Source organism: Pholcus phalangioides, unplaced genomic scaffold (genome assembly GCF_987345545.1).
Source record: "Pholcus phalangioides strain wild (caught in Gottingen) unplaced genomic scaffold, Ppha-v1.0 ptg000039l_1, whole genome shotgun sequence".
In the NCBI taxonomy this organism is placed as follows: domain Eukaryota; kingdom Metazoa; phylum Arthropoda; class Arachnida; order Araneae; family Pholcidae; genus Pholcus; species Pholcus phalangioides.
The window spans coordinates 31012762-31038230 of record NW_028301625.1 but is presented as its reverse complement, the minus strand read 5'-3'; the positions used below and the strand labels follow the sequence as shown (position 1 = coordinate 31038230).

General features: G+C 34.0%; 1 protein-coding gene and 1 pseudogene across 5 annotated transcripts; both read right to left on the bottom strand.

The window, feature by feature from the left end:
• Positions 1 to 1878: 1878 nt before the first annotated feature.
• Positions 1879 to 23876, bottom strand: LOC149065835 (protein NCBP2AS2 homolog). Of its 5 annotated transcripts, none has more exons than XM_089253684.1 (7): positions 23777 to 23876; positions 15393 to 15490; positions 14857 to 14890; positions 13582 to 13654; positions 8251 to 8348; positions 3709 to 3770; positions 1879 to 3019 (listed from the first exon to the last, which is right to left on the bottom strand). In XM_089253684.1, the coding sequence occupies exons 2-6, from the start codon at positions 15413 to 15415 to the stop codon at positions 3750 to 3752; spliced, it is 249 nt and encodes an 82-aa protein (XP_089109810.1). In that variant the 5' UTR covers positions 15416 to 15490; positions 23777 to 23876; the 3' UTR covers positions 1879 to 3019; positions 3709 to 3749. The 5 variants fall into 5 exon arrangements, with proteins under 5 accessions (XP_089109810.1, XP_089109806.1, XP_089109808.1 ...); XM_089253680.1 differs by lacking the exon at positions 3709 to 3770 and adding an exon at positions 16897 to 17124 and having other exon boundaries at positions 23777 to 23875; XM_089253681.1 differs by lacking the exon at positions 23777 to 23876 and adding an exon at positions 16897 to 17039 and having other exon boundaries at positions 2902 to 3019.
• On the bottom strand, positions 11066 to 11183 carry LOC149065836 (5S ribosomal RNA; annotated as a pseudogene).
• Positions 23877 to 25469: the final 1593 nt, after the last annotated feature.

Sequence of the window (25469 nt, the reverse complement as noted above, 5' to 3'; positions counted from 1 at the left end):
GAAACATGAATGATATATCTGAGTACTACACGTTATTTGGAAACTTTTTCTAATTAGAAGTATATGTCTAGGATCAACTTTTCGCCAGTAAAATGCCATACCCCTGTTTGCTATGCACCCTGTATATGGAAACATTGAACAATTTAAAGTGTTTCACACTATGATAACTTTCAGAGCATATTATATAATTACCTCAGCTAAAAAAGGATTTATTGCTGAATCAAATTCATTAACTACAATATGATTTCCTATAGGTTTCTAAGGAAAATAGTTTGATTTGTTCTTAGTACTGTCAGAAATTGAAAGATAAGTTTTATAGAACATTAAGAAGCATTATAAAAAAGATAATAACTGAACAAAGGACATGATGAACAGCTTCATAATTGGATGGAGAATTTGAAAGATGAGATACTGAAGATATCTTTTTTTACATAACCAAGGTGTATATTTACCAATACACGTACATAACTTTCTCCTCCTAACCAGAACATGGCCCGCTGCTCTGTCTCAACGAAGAGATATAAATATGTACATAACCATTTGAGTACATAGGTGTACCCTTACCAGACCTGAATCCAGGTAAGCGGGCTATGGTCCCTCCCTAGAGTTGGGTGATATGGGAAAAATTGGTCTGTTCTGTGAAATACAGCATGATCCTCAGAGATGACTTAAACAAGGGTGCAAAGGGTGCAGTGCACCTGAGCAGCAGGTTGTAAGGGGTGGCAGCCTAAGCCTTTGTTTAGATAACAGATTTTGTTAGATAAAACAGGACAGTTTCTCCAAAAGCAGGACATATGCTCAAATACATTTTTCATCAAGCAATGGTATGCGGCTTCAGACAGATAAAAGATCAGGTTTATCTCAAAGTCGCATTGGCTGAAGTCCTTTCAGCCTTCAACCAGGAACATCTTTCAGGGGAGGGATTTGTATCTGGGCGGCAGGTGAACTAGAGCTGCCTCTGACAATCCTACGGATTTACAAAAACATGTTGGGGTAAATCAAGAAGCTATCCATACTTAGATGAGACAACCATAAATATTTTTATGGGCATTGTATCATAATTTATCATGCACATATAGTTTTCATAATTACATTTTTAATTGGGTGTTGCTGTATTTTAGAAATATATGACACCCATATTTGTTATGGGAATCTTTTCCTTAGCCACCTCGTTGGGCATTTTGCCCGTTGTGGCCTTGTGCTTGTATTGCATTACACAATTGCTCACCCCCTCCCAGTACAAAATACCCTGAGTCCGCTCTTACCCTCTATGTGATGTGGTCAGATCAATTCTCTGTATCATAGATGCAGATGGAAAAAATATGCTCCTATGTTCAGTTTGATACTGTGCACTGAAAGTATTCACATCTAGACTGCTTTTTTTTAATGCGTTTTCTCTTAATCTTCAATTTGACATGAAATGGCTTAAAACCTTTCTGAAAGAGAAATAGGGGTATATCTGGAAAGTGATTCTGAAGTGGATATAAATTAATTGGGCTCAAATAACAGTACTCCCTTTTTTCCTTTCGAAAAATGCTTTTAACTTAAAAATCTCAATAAAGTCAAGCCTTTTAACATGAAGCAGCATAATGCAAAATAACATTTTACATGCAATATGTTTGGTCCTGTGAAATAACAGAAGAGCAATACTTTTCCTCATTAGAAAATATGAAATTTGGTTAACACAAAACTATCTTGATCCTCTGAGTATCACATTATGAGTATACAGTTTAGCTGTTTATAGACCATCAGAAACTATATTTTCTAAAGTTTAAACAATGACTTAAAATACCCCACAATATTCATATGCTTCACAATATGAAATTTAATTAACAGTACACATAACAATTTTTGCAAATAAATAAAACAAATTTAAAAAATGCATTCAGTTTTATTATGCTATATATTGGTTATTTCAAAATTTTCAGGGCAGAATTGCCTCGACTACTCATAGTAAAAATAAATACTATGACTGACAATTGTAGCTGTTTGATAATTGTAATGAGTACAGCCTGGATTATATGCACTAAAAAGTGGCAAAATATGCACTTAAAAAAATGCCAAAATATACATTGGAAAACCCAAAATAAACACCAAAAAATTCTGAAAAACGCTAAAAATTCTAATATATGTATCGAAAATGAGAAAATATGCATGAAAAAAACATTTTAAAAAGTAGACGTTTTTAAAGTGCATATTTTCTATTTCTTAGTGCATATTCATTAACAAAAAATATTCCCGCATATGTATATACTACATATGCAAATAACTACGTTTTATTTCTAGTTTGTTATAGCAACTCTGTGACAAAACACCAGAAAAAAAAAAGAATTTGGACACTATTTCATAAAAAAATTGAACATATTTGACATATCTCTAGAAATAACATTACAATAAAACTGTTTATATTTGGAAAATACTGTATAAGGCCGGGATCACACTATAAAAGTTTAAGATAAGTTATTTTATAAAACTTGAAAAATGCAACTAATAAGCATATTGATTGCATTTGAGCGAATGCAACCAATAGCCTTATTGGTTGTTTTTTTCTAAGTTTTGTAAAAGATCTTTTATCAAACTTTTATAGTGTAATCCCTGCCTTACAAACATCTCTATTAATTCACTAAATCGTACCTCTGGAGAAAAAAAAAATCAACGTTATGAAAACATTATGAGCTATATTTATTTGAAAAATCATAAAAAAGTGATAGGGCTTTTAAATAGACCTTCAAAAATATGCAAACTTCTGAAAAATCTGATTTTATGCATTTATATGAATTAACGCTAAAAAAAGGTCAAAATATACAAATGCATTTGCATATAATTTGGGCTCTAGTAATGAGAATTAAGAACAATTTGTACATCTAGAACTATTATCACTTGAGAAAAATCAAGGACTACTTCACACATACCAATTTTTTTATTCAATAACACACACAAGAAGCTTTCACTACATATTGTTCTTCTCCTATGATTGTCATGATTTTCGAACCTTGTTTTTTGATGACTTTAAAATATTCTGAAAAATTGTCATGAATAATTAGTATATTCTCAATATTCACAAAAACTTTTCAGTATAGTTACGCATACTGTAAATAAAAATTAGCAATTTACACTTGATAAGTGAAATAAGGTAAAAAAAATGACTGAACTACCATTATAGACAATAAAATTACTTTAAAAATGTATTCAGGTTTATGATGCTATATGTTAGTTATTTCAAAGTTTTCAAGGCAGAATCACCTCATTATAAAAAAACTTGTTGGAATTTTTCAGTTTAAAAAGTAGCAGCTATTTTATACCAAGAGGGAATAAATGGAGAAGTTAGAATATGGCTAATACGTAAAAAAACAACAACTATGCAATGATAAGTGATGGGTCAAAGCATTTTGGAGATACAGCAAATATTTAAATTTCATCATTTCACTAGCACACAGTGAATAGAAAAATTCCAGCAATATACAGTCCATACCACTTAATCTGATCATATCGGGACTCAGGGTTTCTGATAACAATAACCAAATGATAACTATATCTGAAAAAAGTCCCATTTACAAGTATGGTGACCATACATCCTGTTTGGTTGAATGGGACGTATGGTAAACAGGTGGTGCTAAAATGAGACAACTCTGTTTTCCTTTCCCACACAACGGGTTGTAAAAATTTTTTCAATAGTTCCATTTTTTTAAACTAATTCTAAAACTGTACCTTCTTTTTCACTTTGAGCAAAAATCCAGAATTTTTGTCATTCAGCTATTTGTGAGACTAGACTGGAATTTAATATGAATAACAAATTAAGATTTTTTTTTAATGTACACAATACATAATTTCATAGATATAAAAGTCTCTCAGAAAAAAGTATTTGATTTTGGTCAACTGGAAGAAACTGATCAAGACCTGAAGAACATATGGGTTTTTTGTCATGTATTTGCCTTTAATATAGAAAGTCCATTGCAAAAGCAGCTCCATATGTACATGAATCACAGCAAATACTACGGACTGATTATGCTGTAATCAGTCCTGAAATGTTTGTCAGCAAGGGAGGAAAGGGGAGAACACCTTCTAGTCTCCTACATAGTCTTGAAGCCTGACAACAACTCACAGTTGAAAAAATAAGTTTGGTTTGTACTTTAGCTCGAAAATGAGCAGAAAAAACTTTGGACAGAAATTTTTTTTTTACAACATTATCCAAAGTATTAACAAAAAACGAATTTTTTTCCATGTTATGATATTGGTCCATTCCATTCTTTGCAAAAGTGATAACAATACCTTAATCATTAGCGTACGCAAATTTTTTCCTGCAAAATAACACTATAATCTCGACTTGAGGGGGGGGGGGGGTTAGAACGCTAACCCCCCCTCCCCTCAAGTCGAGATTATAGTGTCATTTTGCAGGAAAAAATTTAAACCCCCCCTTTAGAAGTAAAAAAAATTTAACCCCCCCCCCCTTGAGAAAATTCTGCATACAATATCCATGATTCTAATAAGTGACATAAACCGTATTAAACTTTCAACATAGTCTTAGTCATGGCAGCTTAATGCTTTAGCCTCAACACAATCATCTCTCTCATCTAATTAAAGACCCTTTCCTTATAAATTCAGGCCCTATAGGCAAACATAAAATTTTAGATTATACACTTGACATTACTTAAGCAATTTTTTCATATTATTATTATGTAACAATTATGCATAAATACTTCTGAAATAGATTTTTACATGTACGCTATGTGTATATAAAATTATCTATTCACTTATTCTATAATTCATCACAAAAACCTCTCAAGAATTCAATAAGACGAGAAAGTAAAAATAGTTGAATAATTTTTGGACCCTAAAAATGCGTGGGCTCTAGGCATGTGACTCATTCATTCTTGTAAGAAAAGGTACTCCTGACGACTGTGTGAAATGTTTCCTACATGACATGGATTTCAACAGCCGGTGCACATAGAGCACCATACAGAGTTTTGTGTCTTACTGTGGTCAGAAATATTGCTACTGAACACGTAGTAATTAGAAACAAATAGTATGATCTGAAGACCAACACTTCCAACTGCAATTGGCAGATATATAATCTGCGTGTAAAGATAATTGAATCGCTAAATGTAAAAAGGGGTCATGTCACATTTTTTCAATATTTATGTTTTGATAGATTCATGTAATAGAGACGCCAACGCATCGTTTTATGGTAAAATGGGTCAAGTCTAGATGTTGAGAAAAAACGGATGTTAAAAGTAAAAAGGTGTCAAGTCCAGGACATGACCCCTTTTTACATTTAGTTCTCAAGCACGCTAACAGGCGGCAGCAGGGTTTTCCTGTTGAGTTACCCATAAGAAGGTTTTCTTTGTTTACATTGTTTTTGTTTTGTTGTTATTTGTTATTTATTGTTTTTTGTTTAAAACGTAGTAGTTGTTATTATGTAATTATGTTGTATTTATTAGTACAGAAAAAAAGCAAAAAATTTTATGATGCAATCATAGAAGCTAAAGAGCTTTGCCAAGAAAACAGCGATATTTTCTGTCTGTGTATTGACTATATGGCTATTGTATCCTTACCTCGGATTCCAGTGCAAGATATCTACTATTTTAGGCAGCTGAGTGTTAATACCTTCAGTATTCACCTGTTCAGTATAACCTGAGATGGTAAAATGAAATGTTTCGTTTATGACAAAACAAATGGAGGCAAAGGGCCTAATAAAGTTATGGTCTTTTTGAAAAAATATATTGATGGAGCTGAAGATGGAAAGATCTTGTAACTTTTTGTGCACAACTGTGAAGGGCAGAATAATAGCACATTGATGAGGTTTTTGATGTTCTTAGTAGAGTCTGAACGTTTTGAGGAAATTAAATTTCATTTCCCCATCAGAGGGCATTCTTTTTTACCATGATAGGGATTTCGCCCTGATAAAAATACTTATCAAGAAGAATGTGAGATTGTACATAGTGGAACAATATATGGATTTGATCAACCAGAATGCATCAAAGTTTACTGTACACAATATGTCAATGGTATTGGCTCACGAATCTTCCCACTAAGAAAACTTGGTGTACCACTAATAATACTCCAAAGCAAAGCTTATTCATTGACAAAACTTCCAATAACCAAAGTAAAAGGAACGACTTGAATAAAACAAAAAATACATCCCAATGGAGTATAACAATTTTTGTGACCAGATTTTTAGTGCACCAACCATCAACTCATTAGAGGCAACCAGAAGAGGAGTACTTTTGATCCCCGTCTAATAGAAAGTTTGTATAGTATAAAAAGCTAAATAAAGTTTGTTTCATTGCATACATTTGTTTATTTATGTGTTTTTCTGAGACTTTTCACTAGAGAATTGGGGCTCTAAAATGTTTAACTGTAAAAAGGGGTCAAGCCCATATCAGATTTTACTCTCTCGTGGTTATTCTTAAGCAATTAAAATTTAAAATCCTCTCTCAGGGCTTCATTAAATGCATTCCACAGACACTACAATTAAATTTTTTACTAAAAAAAATGATTGGAGAAGATATACGTTTTTTGCCTCTCATGAAAACTTGAGAAAATGTGACATGACCCCTTTTTACATTTAGCGATTCGATTTGCATTAACCATGAATCCCACATGATATAGATTGATGTTGGCTCATTCGCATGGTAAGCGATGGGGTGGGGGGGGGGGAACAGCTCTTTACAATAATATCTTAGGTCCACACATGTTAATCAGCAAACGTTCATCACTCACAATAAAACAAGATTATAAATATGATAACCTAAAGTCTTATAAATACAGAATGTTCCAAAAAGAATCACCCAATTTGAAATGCATATATTACGAAAAATATTGAATATATATAGACACTTAAGATTAATTTTGTATTACATGGCCAATCATAAAGTTTTTTTACAAACCAAATTAAAGGTGCTCAATATGTCCAGTCATCTGGGGATGCACAGCGTATGTCTATGCGATAGTCAAATTTGTCCTAAACTTTTGCGAGCATGTTTGCATCCATTGCTTCCATGGCTGCTGTTATGTGTATCTTCAGTTCAGCTAGTGTAGCTGGAAGGAGAGGCACATAAAAGTAGTCTTTTATAAACCCCCACAAGAAGAAATCGCACACTGTGAGTACCAGCGATCTTGGAGGCCAGTGATGTTTAACTGAATGGTCAGGTCCCATATGGTGATCCATCATTTAGGAATGCGATTGTTCAAAAGTTCTCGAACATCCAAGCTCCAGTGTGGTGGTGCCCCGTCCTGCTGGAAAATGAAGTCATCCGAATCCGTTTCTAACTGCGGGAAAAGCCAATTTTGCAAACACTGAAGTGGCAGCCGAAGAAAGTGTCAGTGCTACCTGTTGACAACTATGTGAAACTCGAGATTTCTCTTTTTCTACCTATACATTATTCGATCAAAATGGATTAAAAGCTGAATAGTAATGATTTTTTAAAATCGGATGATTCTTTTTGAAACACCCTGTACTATGAACTTTGTATTGTGGAAAAAAACATACTTTCACAAAATACAGTAAATTGATTGAATTTAAAATGTAATTTCTGCTCGAGAAAAATGATTAGATTCAGAAGTTTAGGGAGCATACTGGGTGGATATGACAGCAGCATACGGTAATTTAATCTTTCATACTAGGTACGTAGGATGGTGCTGAGGGGTTAAGAACTGGTCCTAACTTTGGAACAAGCACTCTAAAGATGAGGAAGTGGTGGCAGGGCCTTCTTAAGAGTATCATGGGCCCCCGGGCCAATTGATTTTTCAGAGACCCTAGCAAACAAATTCTCGAAAATTTCAACCAGATCTCATTTTTGTGAGGCCCCTTTTCGCTTGAGGCCCCCGGGCCGTGCCCGGGTGGGCCCATGCCTTAAGACGGCACTGAGTGGTGGTGGTGGTGGTGCACCCCCCCCCCCTAATCTGAACCCTATCAAGCAGATTTGGGATACCATGCACAACACTGTAGAACGGAGAAACCCAGCAGTTCTGAAAAGAACAAAACTGTGGACCCACTCTACAGAATTAAAGGGGTAAATTATGTGCATGTAATACTTATGCACACTCATGGAATACATACACTGTTGCACTCCTTCAATTTCGGGCGCCTTCACTTTCGGGCCTAGCCACTAAGTATTATGACGTATCCATCGTATTAACAAGGGAGAGTGACGTCTTTCCTCACACTAAGTATTAGTCTGCTGCATCAGTTTTCTGGTTTTTAGAGCATATTATATAATTCTTTTCAATATACACACAATATTGAAATACCTGAAAACTTTCAAAGTATTTTGAGAATTTCCCTTCACTCTGCTGTGTGAATTCCTTGCGAGAGTTATTTTTCTTCATACTTTCTAGTGCTTCTTCTCCTAATTTGAGAAATTATTGTTTTCATTAATGATTGCTTTAAGCAGCAGATGCTGTAAAAGAAATAATAATTTAAATTTTGCATAGATGACTGAAATAGAATTTTCAATCTGAAAACTTTAAAAAAGTTGGAGATTTACTTTATCAATTCCATAGGCTATCCTGATACATAAAGAAGTGAAATATTTCATCAAGTACAATAATATAAAAAAAGAGAGAGAGAGAAACAATTTAATTGTATATATTCTATTTATTTGTTAATGAGTAATCTAACCTCATAACGTATACCATATTAAAAAAATATATAAACAAAAAAATGCAGGAAAACATATCTAATAAATATAAAAGATATTGGTAAACAATATTTAATAACAAGCTAGAAGTACTTTACAGTCAACAAGCTAAAAAATAAATGAAAATATATTCTTACTAGAAAAACAAACACTAAGTTATGAAGAGCATTCAGTAAATATCTTTAAGACCAGATATGACCCAGGCTCTGTCCCTTAGGGGATATAAGCTAGTAATCAGTAAATATCTGGCCTGATTTAATTTTTAGATAGTTATATAAGTGAAATTATATTTCTACTTTTTTTCATTGTAGTCGTTTGCTAAAATGATTGACTTTAGTCAGCTTTATCAGCTGACTTACGTCAGCTTTATCCAGGGAGTGCAAAACCTCTATGGGCTTCTACCCAAAAAAGCAGCTGCTCAATATGAGCATATAAAGCTAAGAGGCAGATGTGCATGTATAGAGAGAAAGAAGGGGGGAAACTTCCTTCATGGAAAATTTTCTAGTAATCAGTTGTAAAGAGATATAGATGGCTTCTTTCTCAGCCAGAGATATCAAGGAAACAGTTATTTTCCGGATATTATGCTGAGGTGAGCTCGGAAAGAAAAGTCATCACGTCTCCGCCGGGACTCGAACCCAGGCCTCTTGCTAAACCGTCCCACCCGGGGGCCATTTCCTGAAGTTGAGAGGCTACTAATGCCTCTACTTCAACGCCTCACGACACAGTGTGTGAAATTAGGAAGGCAGATTCATGTGTCTCCAGTGGTGTAGATGGTAGCATGCTTGCCCGGTATGCAAGAGGCCTGGGTTCGAGTCCCGGCGGAGACGTGATGACTTTTCTTTCCGAGCTCACCTCAGCATAAAATAACTGTTTCCTTGAATCAGTTGTAATTTTGCTATTTTTGATATTTACCATAGAATACCCACACACCCTACATTATTACTCTTGTTAGTATGTTGTTTTGCAGCTGGCAAGAAACAAGATCAATATCCCTAGTATCTCTGCTCTCGGAGCTCCCCTATTATTGGTCAAGACTATCTGCTTCTAAATATGCTGAAATGATGGCTAGTTGGTGTTATTTTTCAAAGTGAGTAAGATGCATTATTATCATCTGTATATCTGAAATGAACATCTGTATTCCAGAAGTTTGACTGACCCCTGAATACACTCAAGTACTACTGAATCGGATATACAGTGAACCCCCCCCCCCTCCCATGGTCATGTATAAACAACAGACACATTTTCTCGGCACTGAATACTTCCTATTCAGTTAGTTAAGTTAGTTAGTTCTAGAAGTTAACACTAAGGTTAACTTCTGAACAAAGAATTTTTGAATAACAGCCCTTTTCGGGCATAAAAATTAAAGAAAAATAATGCACCATCACAAAATAAAAATAACCCTCAAAATTTGCTCTATAAGGGGCTTTTCTCCATTGAACCCTTCAAACATAAAAATAAGTATAGGTTCTTCCTTCGTCAGTAGTTTTTAAAATGTGATCAGCCAACTATTTGGGTTCCACAAGTCTGCAAACAGGTGTGCTAGATGCATTTCAAAAGAAAGGGGAAAAAATGTAGAAATTATGGTTAAAATATAGCAAATGGCTACGTCATAGACCAGGGAGTCCTTGGTTTCTAGCGAGGTGGTTTCTCAAGCTATTGGTTTGAGCAAGGATGTTCAGGTGAACATTAATTGAAATTACTGCCCTAGATAACAAAAAAATAATTGATGGCATTGCAGGATTTTGTGATCTTCTGAAGAATGAACATTCAAGGATACAAGCATAACAGCACGGCTGTACTCATTTTTCTTCAAGAAACATTTGGATGAAATTAACAATAGAAAAATTGCCCAATCACAAATAAAAGATAATCGTGTGAAATTAACATATTTTTAATGCAAAATAAATTTCATGTGATATAAAACAGCTTTTTCTAATTATAGTACGTCTTATAATTTTTGCATGCAATAAAAAAATTTTAACTGTTTTTTCTGAAATACTGAACCTCTTAGTAACGGTAACCAATAATGGCACATTTTCTCGGTCCTCTTAGTAGACAATGTTGGGTCATTTCACTTTACCTACCTGATCACAAGTGAAGATCCTTTGATTATTGCTTGCCAACATTTCAACTACTACTACTACACCACATATGCACCTCGTCCATATTCCTCTACAGAACTTCTAACGAATTGGTACATGTTGGAATGTGTGTGTACCTGTTGTGAACCTAACATACAAGTTTGTTTCCGTGTAATGTTTGTTATGTGTAGTGCAGCCATCTGCCATAAATTTTTTAAATTATGACTGAAGTGTGATGATTGAATAATTGCATCCCTGCATTTGCACCTTGTAGTTGGGAACCACAGAAAACCAACTTCAGCCGATCACCACTGTGGCGATTGTGGGGTTCCAACCCAAAAGTGATGCCCACAGCACGCAGTGTTCCCAGGTGGTCACCCTACCAAGTACTAACCACACCCAATGCTGCTTAGCTTTGGTAATCGACAAGAACCAGTGTTTTCAGCATGGTACAGCCGTAGCATGGAAACATCAACTGGAAGGATGACAGACATAAATGTTTGTAGGTGATCAAAGAAGATGGGATGAATGTTTGGGTGCTATTTGGTATTCTGCCTATTCGGCTTTTTTGCTGAATATTCGGTTCCGCCAATGATTAGGTATTCTGCTGAATATTTGTGTAAATCTATGCACAACAAATTAATTTTAAAAAATTATATTAATTAGAATTTTTCCCATAAATTAGAAATTTACTAATTATATTTTATTGTGGTGTATATGGTTTTTCCCTTTCTGTTAAAATGGTTATGTCAGGGTGAATTTCTAGGATAAGGAAAACATGAAACTGAAAATAGAATCCTATTGAAGGATGTACCTAGACAAGATATGTATTATAACATCTAAAGAGGAAAATAAGAAAATAAATCGTAAATTTTATAATGCAATACTAGTTGAGAATAAATAATAGAGACGACTGCGGTATTCTGCCTATTTGGCCCTTTTGCTAAACATTCGATTCGGCTGAATATCTGTGTAAATCTAAGCACAACAAACTAATTTTTAAAAAAAATCATATTAATTCATATTTTTTGCATAAATTAACAATTTACTGATTATATTTTATTCTGTGGTGCGTGCCTGTCAGTTTCTGTGCAAGAGGTTCTCAGGGTGAATTTCTAGGATAAGTAAAACATGAAACTGAAAATAGAATACTACTGCAATAATGTGGAAGTGAGCATGAATTAAAAAGTTCACTAACTGAAGGATGTATCCAGACAAGAAATGTATTGAGCTACTGAAAGGGGCAAGAACATCTAGAGTGGAAAAATGTCGTAAATTTTATGATGCACATTAATACTTGAGAGTGGTAAATAATGGTTGATATTCTTTTAATTAGATGTAAAATTGTAACAAGTGTTTAAAAAAATTCATTCTGTAAATACAGTGATACTTCAGCTAACAAATGCTTTGTGGCCTACACATTTTCCTTCTAACAAAGATTTTTTAGTGATTTTTCTGCTTTGAATAACGAATACAGATTCAGCTAATAAACATTTTTAATTATATGAATGCATGCACTAACAAAATATCCACGTCGTGAGCTGGATTTTCGCACCAATCATCATCAGAATTACTGTCACTAGGCCCTGATTAACTCATGTCCACCTCAGAGTCTTTTTTCAGATGTACCTACACTTTTCTTTCTGAAATTCTTTGAACCATTTCATATAAAATGAAGGATTCAATCAAATTAGAAAATGTATTGAAAAAAAAGGTAGCCTATGTTTTCACAGCATGAGTTCTTTCAGCGCAAGACTCTTAGCATCAAGCTGAACAGTCTGGGAGATTATCTTCTCCATCTGCATGTATCAGACAAAAAAATGAGCTGACTAAATCACAAATGGATAAGGACATTTATGAACTCGATTGGGTTGTGTCAACATGAGCTTTATAGTAGACCAAGTACTTTTTATAGTATTCCTTGGTGTTTTAAAAAACTTATCTTTAAATTTGGCAGAACCTGAAATGAATCAAATGATTTTCCATAGAAACTTTGGGGAAATCATGTTTCTGCTAAACGAACGTGATTCGAGAATGAATCACCTTCGTTAGCCGAGGTATATCAGTGTAATATTAAAATACAATAAATCATCATCAAATTTCATTGGCATTATCATGGCAATAAAAAATTTTCTGCTACCAGTTAATATTTATCTAAATAATAAATTGCATTATTAAAATTCAATATCAATTGAAATTGCCAATAATTTTATTTTCAATTAAAAATGTCAATTTTATTTTCAATTAAAAATGTCAATTTTATTTTCAATTAAAAATGTCAATTTTATTTCTAATTGTGATGAATTTCAAGAAAACTGATATTCGGCTATTTGGCCAGATCACTATTTGCCCCATCTCTAATGATCAGCCAGCAGTTTTTTGCATTAAGATGCACTGAAAGTGGTTGGCATAAGTACCGAACATACCAAACATTGCTACGCTAATGTCCGGCCTTAGAGATGCTGCCATATGATACCACTGAGCCATTTTTGACCACTATCACCCAAAGCTAATTGTCCTGATATATTTGTTAGCTTGATTATGGCTAGTTATTGAACAATTTGGACATTAAATGGTGTCAGGCACCTAATTATTTGGCTAGAACTGAAGGCAACTAAACTGTGAGATTTACCTATTCTGTAAGTCAGAAAAGCAAGTTCATGAGAACAAAACTATTGAATTTATGGTATCTCTTCCCCCTTTTCCCACCTAAAAACAGATAAGTGAATAGGGATGTAAGAATTGCACACTGCAGTTATGACAAATTAGATATATAGCCTACACATTAATATTACTTTCATACAGGAAGAAAATTTATGCAAAGCTGAATGAAAAATATATCACAACTCGAAAACACTTACTAAAATACTTGGCTCGAAGGATTATATGTGCTGTGAAACGTGCAGCTTTTCGAATTGGATAAGAATCAGCTAACTAGTAAAAAAATTGAAAAGAAAAAATTTACAATAAAATACATATATATCTAAGAATATATATATCTATGTTGTATAGATATATAAATATATATATTTATGTCGCCTGGCAGTCCAGTGGTTAGGGAGCTAGCTTCTGACTGTGCGGGTGTGGGTTTAAATTCTGGTTCAAGCATGGATGTCTACTAACGCACTAACAAATTCCTTGGACAGACCATAAAGATCTCTTTGGAATATGTGATGATCACGTTACTTGGAATAACTATTAAAATGAATATTATTATTTGTATGATTAGGTCACTCTCTTGCAGAATAATTTTTGTTAAAAAAAATATTAACAAATATTAAATAGAGAAGTAGACATGTGTTGGAGCATCAGTATTTTAATGACCTTCCAAGCATTGGCGTTCTGTTTGATTGAACAGAATTTGAATTTCATTCCTTTTATTCGCTCATTAAAAATATATATATATATTTTTTTAACCTCTGAAATGCTAGACTTGAGTGGCAACATCAAAGTGGGATGTAAAATAGTCAACCAAAGAAAGTAAAAAGTAGAAATTTCAGTTTTGGGACTCTTTTGCCCCTCCCCCCTTTAAATTTCGACAGTATGGATCATGGCTATGTTTGGTATGTGGAGAGGGTACCAGAGGAAAGGACTTTTGCACATCAGAACTGCTGTGGTCCTCCACCAGAGTTTCAAAAAGTTTGAGGCTAGCTGTGGAGAGGAGGGGGTCAAGAAGTGCTGTGGGTTTGAGTCATAAAATGTTCTTTAACTGTAAAGAAATACTGCTGATGGATGTACATAGACCCATAAGAGCTGAACCTTTGCTCAAAGATATACAATCGACACTATTTTTTTACAAACTCAGACTGGAGCAATTAGTTTGTAAATGGAAAAGACATTATACATTTCATTAAAAGAAAAAAAAGAAATTGAAACGTCTGAGGGCTATATATATATATTATATAGACTACCTCTCATTGAATTTTTTTTCACTATGAATTCCCTTCAGGTTTGATTAGGTTGATGATTGAGAATCGAGTTCCACATTTAAATAATTTTTTTTTAAATCTTTATACAAAAGATCTCTCTGTCACTCTTCCTCATACAAAAACATATACATAAATTAATTTATTTACACAAACAAAATATTTCATAAGTTTTCTAAAAAAGCATGTTTTGTATATACTTAAGCATACCATTTGAATGAGACGCTCATTATTAACAAGGTACCTGAAATTTAAAAAACAAAATAGATAAATTCAAAGTACACAACTTATACAGTGGAATTGAATATACAGGACACTTCAAATAACAATGTATGCATATAATACAGCATTATCACACTATGTAAAGCAGGAATAGTTCTTTATGCAAAGCTCAAGAAGTTTTGGCAAATAAAAAAAAACATAGTTAATACACACAACAAACACAAAAGTTAGTTTACAATTTCTAGGAAAAAAATTAATAAAAAGATGCAAGTCAAAGATTTTTAATTAATGTTGCAACTTCTAATAAGCTGTTACTAATAGGTAGTTAACATCGTTAAAGTTAGACATTAATGTTCTTTATCGAAAAATACATGTTTTCACTTTCAATTTGAGAAAATAACCTTTTTTATATATTTCTACTCATTCCTTTCTATGTAATTTAAAATGAACATGAGATTAATTTTCGCTGATTTAAGAATAAAGGTAGTAATGGATGAATATATGTTATCAATTGTGAATCATACCTTATAATTGCCCTGAGAACCATATTAAAGATGACGTGTGGCAAAAAAAAATAATAATGGTCACATGCCAAATATAAGGCGGAAGCATGAATACATAGCTATAATGAAAAAAATTAAATTAAGGATATATTTATACACAGATAATTTTAAGCAGTAAATATGATTGTTTTAGTTAGTTCATTTTGCAGTTACATAATTTGAAAGATATTTATGTGGTACACATAGGCGTACGCAGAATTTTCTCGGGGGGGGGGGGGGTCGAAATTTTTTTTCTTCTTAGGGGGGGGTTACGTTTTTTCCTGCAAAATAACACTATAATCTCGGCTTGAGGGGGGATTTGAACCCCAATCCCCCCTTTGCATACACCAATGGTGGTACAATATCCAACATGCATATATTTTATAAATCTATCTTTGCTTCAATGGGGTTCTTTTTGTTTTTCTCATAAAAAAAATTAAAGTAATAAAAGACGATCAAATTACAAACCTCCATGACTGATATTTGATATAGTTTACATATTCAAATAGAGTGGCTCCTTGGTACTGGTTAGTAAATTGTTCCAGAACTTGTATGAGTACTCTGTTGTAATATGTCTAAAGAATAATGGGGCTAACAAAGTCTTTTCAGAGGTTTTCTTATAATTAAGGCAGCATGAACAAAGCAGTCACTGAGCATCGAAACAAAAAAGGTATGAATAAACAGTCAGACTTACTTATAATGAACAGATACAGTAAAGCCTGTCTTCAACGGAATCGCAAAGGACCGAGATTTTTTTTCGTTGCACACACGTTTCCACTTAATAAAGGTTCAATTGATATAATATGTAAAATTTTGTAATGATCTCGTGTGTGATTGAAATAAAATTAAAATAAATTAATCGAAGATAAAGTGAATAATTTAAATATAAATAAAATAAATAATTAATTAGTCTATAATTACTAAGTATTGTATTTAGATTTCAACAGCATCTGTACAAAATTCTGACCTACACTGTTTTTCTTCTAAAATAACAACATTTACATTCTTTTTATAACTTCCTCAAAAATTTTCAATTAGGGTGTCAATATCTGTCGTGCCAGGTTTGGTTTGTACATTATCGTATATGTTTATGTAATCCTCAGCATCAGGGCCATAACTAGGAATTTTGTGAGGGAAGAGCAACATGATTTTGCCGCCCCTACCACTGTAAAATTCAATGATTTTATAACAGTGTTTTTGTCACCACCTAAAATTTTCCAGCCCCTGAATTTTGCCCCCAGGGCAGTTGCTCTTTGTCTCTCTCTAATCAGTTCTGGCCCTACTCAGACTTACAATCACGGAATGTACACAGGTCGCATACAATTTTGTAAGTCTTTGCATATCATTTGGAAATTCAACCCTTACAATGATTTCTCGTGTGGAAAAGTCTGCTTTTACGAAAAAATTTGTTACAATTTCAGAAAGAAACTGCTTTACTACATATGACTTATCAAAACCACAGTGTCAAGTGCAGAAACGAACTCACATTTGCAAGCATAGATTGCATAAAAAATTTCGGTAGAGCACTTTAGCATTTTGTATGATCCTTTGGTCTATTTTGGTCACCAAACTCTCACAGTGTTTGTGTGAAATTTTCCATTAAATGGTGCAATTTTCCTTTCCCTTCCCACGTTAGACAGGTTCCATTTAATCCCTGTTTATCAGCGGTTCTCAACCGGTGCTCCGTGTGAACTTCCCTGAGGCTCCAGGGCTGCTAAAGGAAAATAAAAAACTAAATTTGAAAAAAAAAAAATTATTATAAATATTTTCAATAATAAAAATTATTATAAATATTTTCAATAATAAAAATAAATCAATAACTTTGATGAATGAACGAATAAAAAGTAGGCCTAAGGGGCTCCACCATCGAAATTATACACCAGAAATGGCTCCGCCATCAAAATTATACACCAGAAAGGGTTCTGCCATAGAAATTACAAACCAGAAAGGGCTCCACGAGTCAAAAAATGTTGAGAACCGCTGCCGTTTGTTAATGTGTATTTTGGCATTGAAATCATAGGACTACAATTTTTTTTCAGTTGAAAACAGATTTCTGATTAATACAGGTTCTGTTAAAGACAGGTTTTACTGTATTATGAATTTTTACATATAACAAAGTTTTTCTGAGTCCCTTGAATTTCATATTTTGATTGCTCATAACAAACATTAATTTCAGCAAAGTACACCTATAACAAATTTCAGACCGATTTCCAAACATGGAATTGGCACAAATTATTTTTTTGTAATCTTATTTAAATCTTCTTATCTGTAAATTTACCTTTCTGCAACTCATAATGCATCTCTTTTCTTTCTTTGGAAAACATTCTAGTGAGGCTGTTTTGGGTACATTTCATTTGATTTATTTTGGTTATATTTGATGTCTATATATATTTTTTTCTTATGGGCATCTTTTTCAGCCACTTTGTTGGGCAATTTGCCTGTGGTGGCCCTTGTATTTGTACTTGTAAAATCCTATTTGCTTCTTTTTGTGTTTAACTTTTCTCCTTTAAATCTCATTTTTCTAGGAGAAAACTTCATTACGAAGAAAGGAATAGGGGAATATTTATTCCAAAGAATCTAACCTCCAAACCATTTTTAGTGCAAATTTGCCATTCTCAAGCTATATTCAGACGTTGTTTGCGGAAGTTTCATCATGTGGAAATTAGTTTTAAGAACTTTCAAGTGCAAAACACTGCTTATTGCTTCAAAAATTGTAGATGTACAGTTGGTTGAAAAATGGAAAAGAAAATGAGGTATCAAAAAAAAATTGGGATTACTCGAAGTTCATTATTCTTTCTTTAAATGGTTCGGGAAAAGGAGATCAAACATTTTTCCAGTATCCGTACTCTTTCTACAAGAAAAAGGCATCATATTTTGCATGCTTATTTAGCAAAAATGATTTGAACACAAAACGTTCAAAGCCCACAAAAATACTAAAAAAAAGTAGTAACTTACACAAATATTTTGTAAATACATTCAATAACGAGAGATTTCAATTAAATTTTTAATTTTCATTAAAATATATTATTTTAATCTATTCATTTTAAGAATGCTCTGAAACATGGGTATTGAGCATGTAAAATGTTTTATTTTGCTTAAACGTATCATTTTCCAAGTCGGTATGGATATAACAAAGTTCATGTATAACACATAGCTTCGCTGTCTTTTCTGACTTGCGTTATAAGTGGGGCTGACTGTACAGCAGTTCGTATTTGATAATGAAGTTGTACGATTCAAAGAAGGGGAGAAAATGAGGTATTGTTAGTATAAGGGTTTTCTTAATAGAAAATGAATAATTAAACAACCAGCAAGAATTACTTGGAAAAAACTTTCTATTGAACACCATACCCAGCATTAGAATCGAAAAATAGAAGTCACTTCTTTTTATTTCTAATTTCTCATACAGTACTTAATACACACACATTACAGTACTATTTTGTACAGAGAACGAACTGGTCTGCAGACATTATGACTGATCCGCTAAAAGAAATCTGTTCTGAATAATGATAATTTATTTCCTCAAATTTATTATCATTTAGAAGACTGGTAAAACTCCTGGAGAGGCCATACAAAATACAATGTTATTTTTTAGACAAAATTCTAAGTCCATAATAAATCAACAATAAAAAGTAATTTCATATTTAAAACACGATAAAATTTTAATGACACAAGCAGTTAGAAATGAATTACCTTTTGGGTTAGATAATACAATTGAACGACAGGGCTGTATTTATGTTTCTGCCGCCCCTTCTATTTAAGTCTAATTTTTTTAACCCCCCCCCCCCCCGCTTCCACCCTCCCATGCCATTACTAATAAATCATGCACAAACAAAAGACAAAAAAGTGGTACTGTATATAGTTGTGCCTAAATTTTACTTTTCTGTCCTGTATTCGTATCCTATTCTGATCTATAACGATTGCCATATAACGGGGAGGGGGGTGCTCAATCTCTGGCCTGCAGGCGTCTACACATCAATGAAAAACACTGATAAAATCAATTGGAATGTATGGTGCATACATTCCAATTAAATTCCAAATACGAAAGTATATCATCACTAATCAATGATGCCGAGATACTTTGTGTGCACTTGGTTATAGTCTAGCAACAAAATCAATAATGCATTAGACATAATATCTATACATATTATCTTCAACCGCAAAGTGTATTTTGAAATAATGAAATACTTTTTCAAAATTGTTTGATCAGTCAAAGGAGTTCCATCTTTGTTGCAGAACAATGGTGGGTGACTCCAACCTCCTCTCCCATAATCTTTTGTTCCGCGAAAATTTCTGTTAGCTCCTTCTTCGTTGGCCATCTTGAGCAAACCACCCGTTCAACCCACGTGACCAGTGACGACATCCGAAAAGAAGGGGGGAATACCAGCATAAGCTCAATGAGATGTAAATGGGTTGAAGCAAAAATCCCTATTACCCGGAACTTCCCGCTATATTTTATTGCACATGTAAACAGGGATTATATTGATGCATTTTGACTTGTTTCTTTTTGCACATTTTTGATGTGATACTAGACTTGCGCAAGTGCATACCCAGAATCTGAACTAGAGGGGAGCAACTCACCGAGACTACATTGATACGTCTGAGCTGTGTCAATTACTACACTTTAATTTCTCTTCTAGGGAGGGGCAGCTGCCCCTCGCTGGGCTTGCCCACGGACTTGCGTATAATACTTATATTGCTACTAGAAATATACTATAACAACTATACACTACTAGAAAATTCGCCAGGACAAAAACAGCGTCAAGTGATGTGGTTATCATGGAAGAGTACCAAAACTATTTTCAGCCCTAGTTTTTGTAGTACCTAAAAGAAACCACAGAAACTAGTTCCAAAAATGGTTTTCTACAGTAACTGAGGTGCTTCACTATTTTATCGCTTAAGGACAAAGAATGGCCCCAGGAGCCAAAGTTGTCTGTGTTTACAGTATTAGGTTTATTTTGAAGGTATTTGAATTTTTCACAATTTAAAAATTCTGGGGTGCACTGTTGGAAATCACTAATTTGATGGCAACCTCACCCACTGAATCTTAAAGTGGTGCTTTCCTAAGAGCAGATTTCTTTTTTTATATGTCGGGGATTGGTAAAAAAACTTGAATTTCAGGTTTTCTAACCAATCTCCACCAACTGCATACAAACTACTACTTGATCCCTAGATATAGATGGAAAATAACAAATAACAAAGTTGACAACACTGCAGAAATGACCCATTGCAAAATTAACTTTCATGAGTGCGTGGGCGGCTGGAGCTCACCTGCTGTGCCAATGCAAAGCCTTATGTGCCAATACTAAAGATGACCCTGATAGGAGGCTGGAAGGGCTTTTGCCTAAAAGACCATGGGAACAGAGGTGCCGACATGAAGAAAACACTGAGAAATACTGAAAGTTATCAGTCATCTTCAGGGTTTAAGCTGGATAAAAAATTCTTTTCGCAAAAAAGCAAAAATGGGTGGAAAAGCTTTAGCAAAATGCTGCAATGCTAACAAGGGCGCAGGGATGGGGTCTGGTTCCCCCCCCCCCCGAAATGTGAAAAAATGGCCGAAAAAAGGGAAAAAGATGGCCAAATCTATTGTTCTAACACTTTGGTCCCTCCCCCCCCGAACGAAATTTTTGGCTACGCCCCTGAATGCTAATGTAATGATTGATGGTTGGACGTCTACTTGTTGCGTACCTCCTGTACGCATTTTTGCGAAAGTTGCTACTTTTTTCGCATTCTATGGTTTTCTTTCGCATTTTGCGAAAAAAGCGACCGTAGCTTAAACCCTGGTCATCTTGTATGTATGGGACTCAAGTCCATATGTAAAAGTAAGAGGTGAGTGTTGTGTTGTATATTCATTATTTATAGGGTCTGAAAGCCCTAAGGTTTTGGTGGCTATGCCCTGGAATAAACCAGGTTTTTCAAACCATCCATATCTGCATATCATTGTGAACAACAGCAACAAATGATGATTGACCATATGTCTCACTTTTGAAACTGTCCTGTTTTTTGGGTCCCAGAATACAAATATAAATACAACGCCACAACAGGCAAAATGCCCAACGAGGTGGCTGATAAAAAGATGACCATAAAAATATGGATGTCATATATTTAAAAAAAAAAAACAGCAACAACAGCAACCCACTGATTGATGATGTGATTTCACCAAGAATGATTTCACCATTTTTAATTATACCAGATAACGTTTTTCCCATTACAGCTCTTTTGATGAGGCCAAGGCCATAACTAGGGGGAGTAGGCAGGTCTCATGCCCCGGGTGCTGGACCAAAGGGGGTGCAAATTTTATTTGCAAACCTCTCCTTCAACATCACAAGGGGGAGCCAAAATGTGCACTTGCCCTGGGTAACCAAGCATCTAGTTGAAGCCCTGGATGAGGCATCATATTTACCTCCCTTTTGGAGTTGAAATTTTTAACCAATCTCAATTCTGCAACACAGAGTTGAACTTTGTTAACGCCAAAATACCTGCTGTATTTTCCTGTGTATAATCTGTGGATTATCTGTCAAAAAAGTGGTTAAACGTTAAAAAATGCAGATTATCTACCGCTGCAGAAAATATTATCAGCCTGATGAGAGTCTGAATTTGAAGGTTATTGATTGAACTGTAAATTATGTTTCATGTGTACATAATGCTATTGTTTTGTAAATAAATTTCATTAACTAACGTACCAATGGATCGATTATCGAAACAGAAGGTAAGTTTTTATTATTATTTTTTAAATCCTGCGGATAATATGCCCCCGCGGATTATGCATGGTTTTTTTTATTTCTTAGAATTTTACATGCGGATTATGCGCCACCGCAGATTATAGACATATAAAAATTCAGCAGGTACAAAATATCAAATATCTCGGACTTTACATTAGTAGCAATTTAAAATGGAAACTTCATGCACTGGAAATAGCCAAAAAACTATGTTTTATCGTAAATAAATTTTATTATATGAAACAAATGGTAACGGCAGAATTTCTGAAATAAATTTACTATGCATGGTTTTATTCAATTGTCAATTATGGTATCATCATCTGGGAAGGTCATTACAAGACAAATCTACAGCCTATTTGTTCTATTCAAAACAGATGTTTCAAACTATTTACAATGCTCGCTCTCAAATCTCAATTTATAGAAATTTAAATCTACTCCCCATAAGACATAACGCCATCTACCGAATCATACTCTACATATATCATAATAAATCAACATGCACTAAAAGAGAGTCTATATCACTGAGAAGACCAAATGAAATTTACTGCATACCCTCATTTAGAAAAGAAATATTTTGCAAACATTTTTACTACCTTGCTCCTTAACTATTTATGCTTTACCGTTGGTAATACAGAATTTATCTAGGTTTGCATAATTTAAAAAATCACTTTTTGAATTTCTAATACCAATATATGATATTTATGTATATTTTCAATTATAGAAGCAAATTATATTATTATCAATATGCCTGTAGTTGCCTCATATCAATTTTTATTGTATCAAATGCTACTGTTATTGTTACAAAAATTGATCCAAAATCATTTTATTATTTAACTTCATTTTTATTATAACTTTTGTGTTATTTATTTTTTGTTTCTTTTGCCTTTACTTTTAATTAGTTGCTCTGTACAGGCTCAGGCCTCTAGACGACAAACATTGAGATTTAACTGTTTTATGTGTTATTTAACTTTAGAAACAAATAAATAAATTTGAAAGAAAATGTGAAAATTTGAAAAACATGGTACTCCAAGGTTCCCAAGCCAGAAACTGGGAAAGTGAGAGGGGGCTCTGGTGCTCCAGGTCCTGGACAAGTGAGAACCAGAATCCTTTTTTGGATTCTGGTTCTCACTTGTTTCCTCAAGTTTTTTTCAATATCTTCGTTGCCAAGGTATGGCTCAGAGAAAATTGCCACAGCGCTGGTGTCTTGTGAATTTTTATTTTTTTAAAAATTGTATGACCAAACAAAAGCCTTCGCTACTACACCCCTTGCGCCCTAGCTTACGCCGCCCCTGCATGGGTGGCAATAGGTGTATGTTAAAAAATATTCAATGCCAAAATGAAAAATCTCCATAGCTTAGATGCAACATCAATGTCAAACTTTGTGAAAACATGCTAATTTGAAAAAAACGTCTGGAGCGTTAATAGTAGAACAACATAAAATATTTGAAACTCCATGAAAAATTCATAAAATAACAACGAAATGCGGCGATTGAAACTATGAAATATATTGTTTTGCTTATAAAATGGTATTAAATTTTAATTACCGCACATCATACAATTCTCATTCGCATTGTGTAATGTCCGAATGAACAAATACAATATTTTATTCTATTTGAAAAATTCTATATTATGAATAAAAACGTTACGCACATAAAATAATGGTTTCGATAACACGGGGATTCCACAAATCAAAATGTAAACATCCTTCAAAACATGAATGTCAATGCTAGTTTTTATGTCAGTCCTTCGTTTTTACTACCGGCTTGACTTGACTAGAATATTATTCGGGGCTTTACGCATCCATGGCCATGAGGCTTTTTTGGATTACGTGATATTTCCCTTTTTTTGAGGGACATACAAGGTAACCAATATGGTGACTTCCTGTGCGATTCATGAAAGAAACAAATCTAAATTAAAGAAACATAGAAATGAATCGTTTTTCTTCTTTTTAACGGGAGCTAGAAATTTCGATTTTTTTTTTTTTAACTTCAAGTTATTGATATCCCTGTTTTTCCTTCAAAAAATGCTTGATTAAAGCTGCGGTTCTTCGATGTAATTTATATGGGCTCATAATTAATTTAAAAACATCCTAAACTATATGGATTGATGCAATTGGATAATATAAGACAATACGGGGACATTAATTCTCATTTTCGCTTTTGAGAAGATATAAATAAAAAGTTGAAATCAATGTTACGCATGGATATCCACCTCAAAAAAGTGTCTGGCTCATTATTTTACATTTAATTTTCTGGGCTTCGTATTTCTAAGCGAACTCAATATTTCGAAAATCAAAAATTCAATTCAATTTTTAAAATCATTGATGTGGTGGAAACCCCCACTAAATTTCCGCATTTCTACGATAAAATCTGCAATTTTAACATTGATCTCTATGGGGATCATCCAGTGTATGTCCCTCAGGAGTGATGCTGATGATGATTATGACATCTATTCGAAAAGCCTCATAGCTAAGGTGACCATACGTCCCGTATTTCCCGGGACAGTTCCGGTTTTTTCTGTTTTTTTGTCCAGACTTTTTGGCAAAAGTGTCCCGGTTTTTCCCGTGTTTCACACGAAGCCTACTTGAATTTTTATTCTTTATTGAAGTCAAAGATTGAAATTATTTTTCAACTCATAAATTATTTTAAGATAATTACAACTATATATGGGAACATTAATCTCCCACGTTTGCCTTGGTAAACGTTTTTTTTTTTTCGTGGAATACATTTTAATCCACTGCAATTTGCAGTAATGCATCATTTCCCGCCATTGTGATTTTTCCGTAATTACAACGATATTTGGCAACTTTGTTTAATTTTGGCGTCGTTTTTGGCGATAATTGGCAATGTCCCGTATTTGGAATCCCGATGTCCCATATTTCTCTCGAGGAAATATGGTCAGCCCACTCATAGCTCAGTGTAAGAGGCCTTTCACACGGAGCTGATGCAGACGCGGGTCCGGAAGAAGTTTTAACAATTGGAATATACTGAGCCTTTCAGACGAGCCGAAATATCTCCGCACCTAGGAAATGTTCATGCGGGTCTGGACGTCGTCCGCATGTGTCTAAACCTAAGTGCGGGCTCCGCATCCGCACATAGGGCGGTATTCACCGAAATGGTTTAAACTATAGTCACAATTTTTTGATAAGAGATCGACGCGGATTGGTTAAATTCAGGTTCAATTGGTTATGATTGGTCTTCAACCAATCATAGATTGGTCTTTAACCAATCTATGTTGATCTCTAAATTGTCCAAAAATTGTGACTACAGTTTAAACCATGTCGGTGAATACGGCCCTCAGAAGGAAACAAAGAGGCAGACGTATGTGGGTACATCATATTTTA

Bases quoted from the DNA above. Each gene is read 5' to 3' on its own strand.
- LOC149065835 (XM_089253680.1), bottom strand. From the start codon at position 16,917: ATGCAATCTATGCTTGCAAAT. The intron at 13,655-14,856 runs GTATGCTTAAGT...TTTTTTTACTAG, and splicing joins ATGAGCGTCTCATTCAAATG to TTAGCTGATTCTTATCCAAT. The intron at 3,020-8,250 runs GTATTTCAATAT...ACAATTTTTCAG, and splicing joins AATACTTTGAAAGTTTTCAG to AATATTTTAAAGTCATCAAA.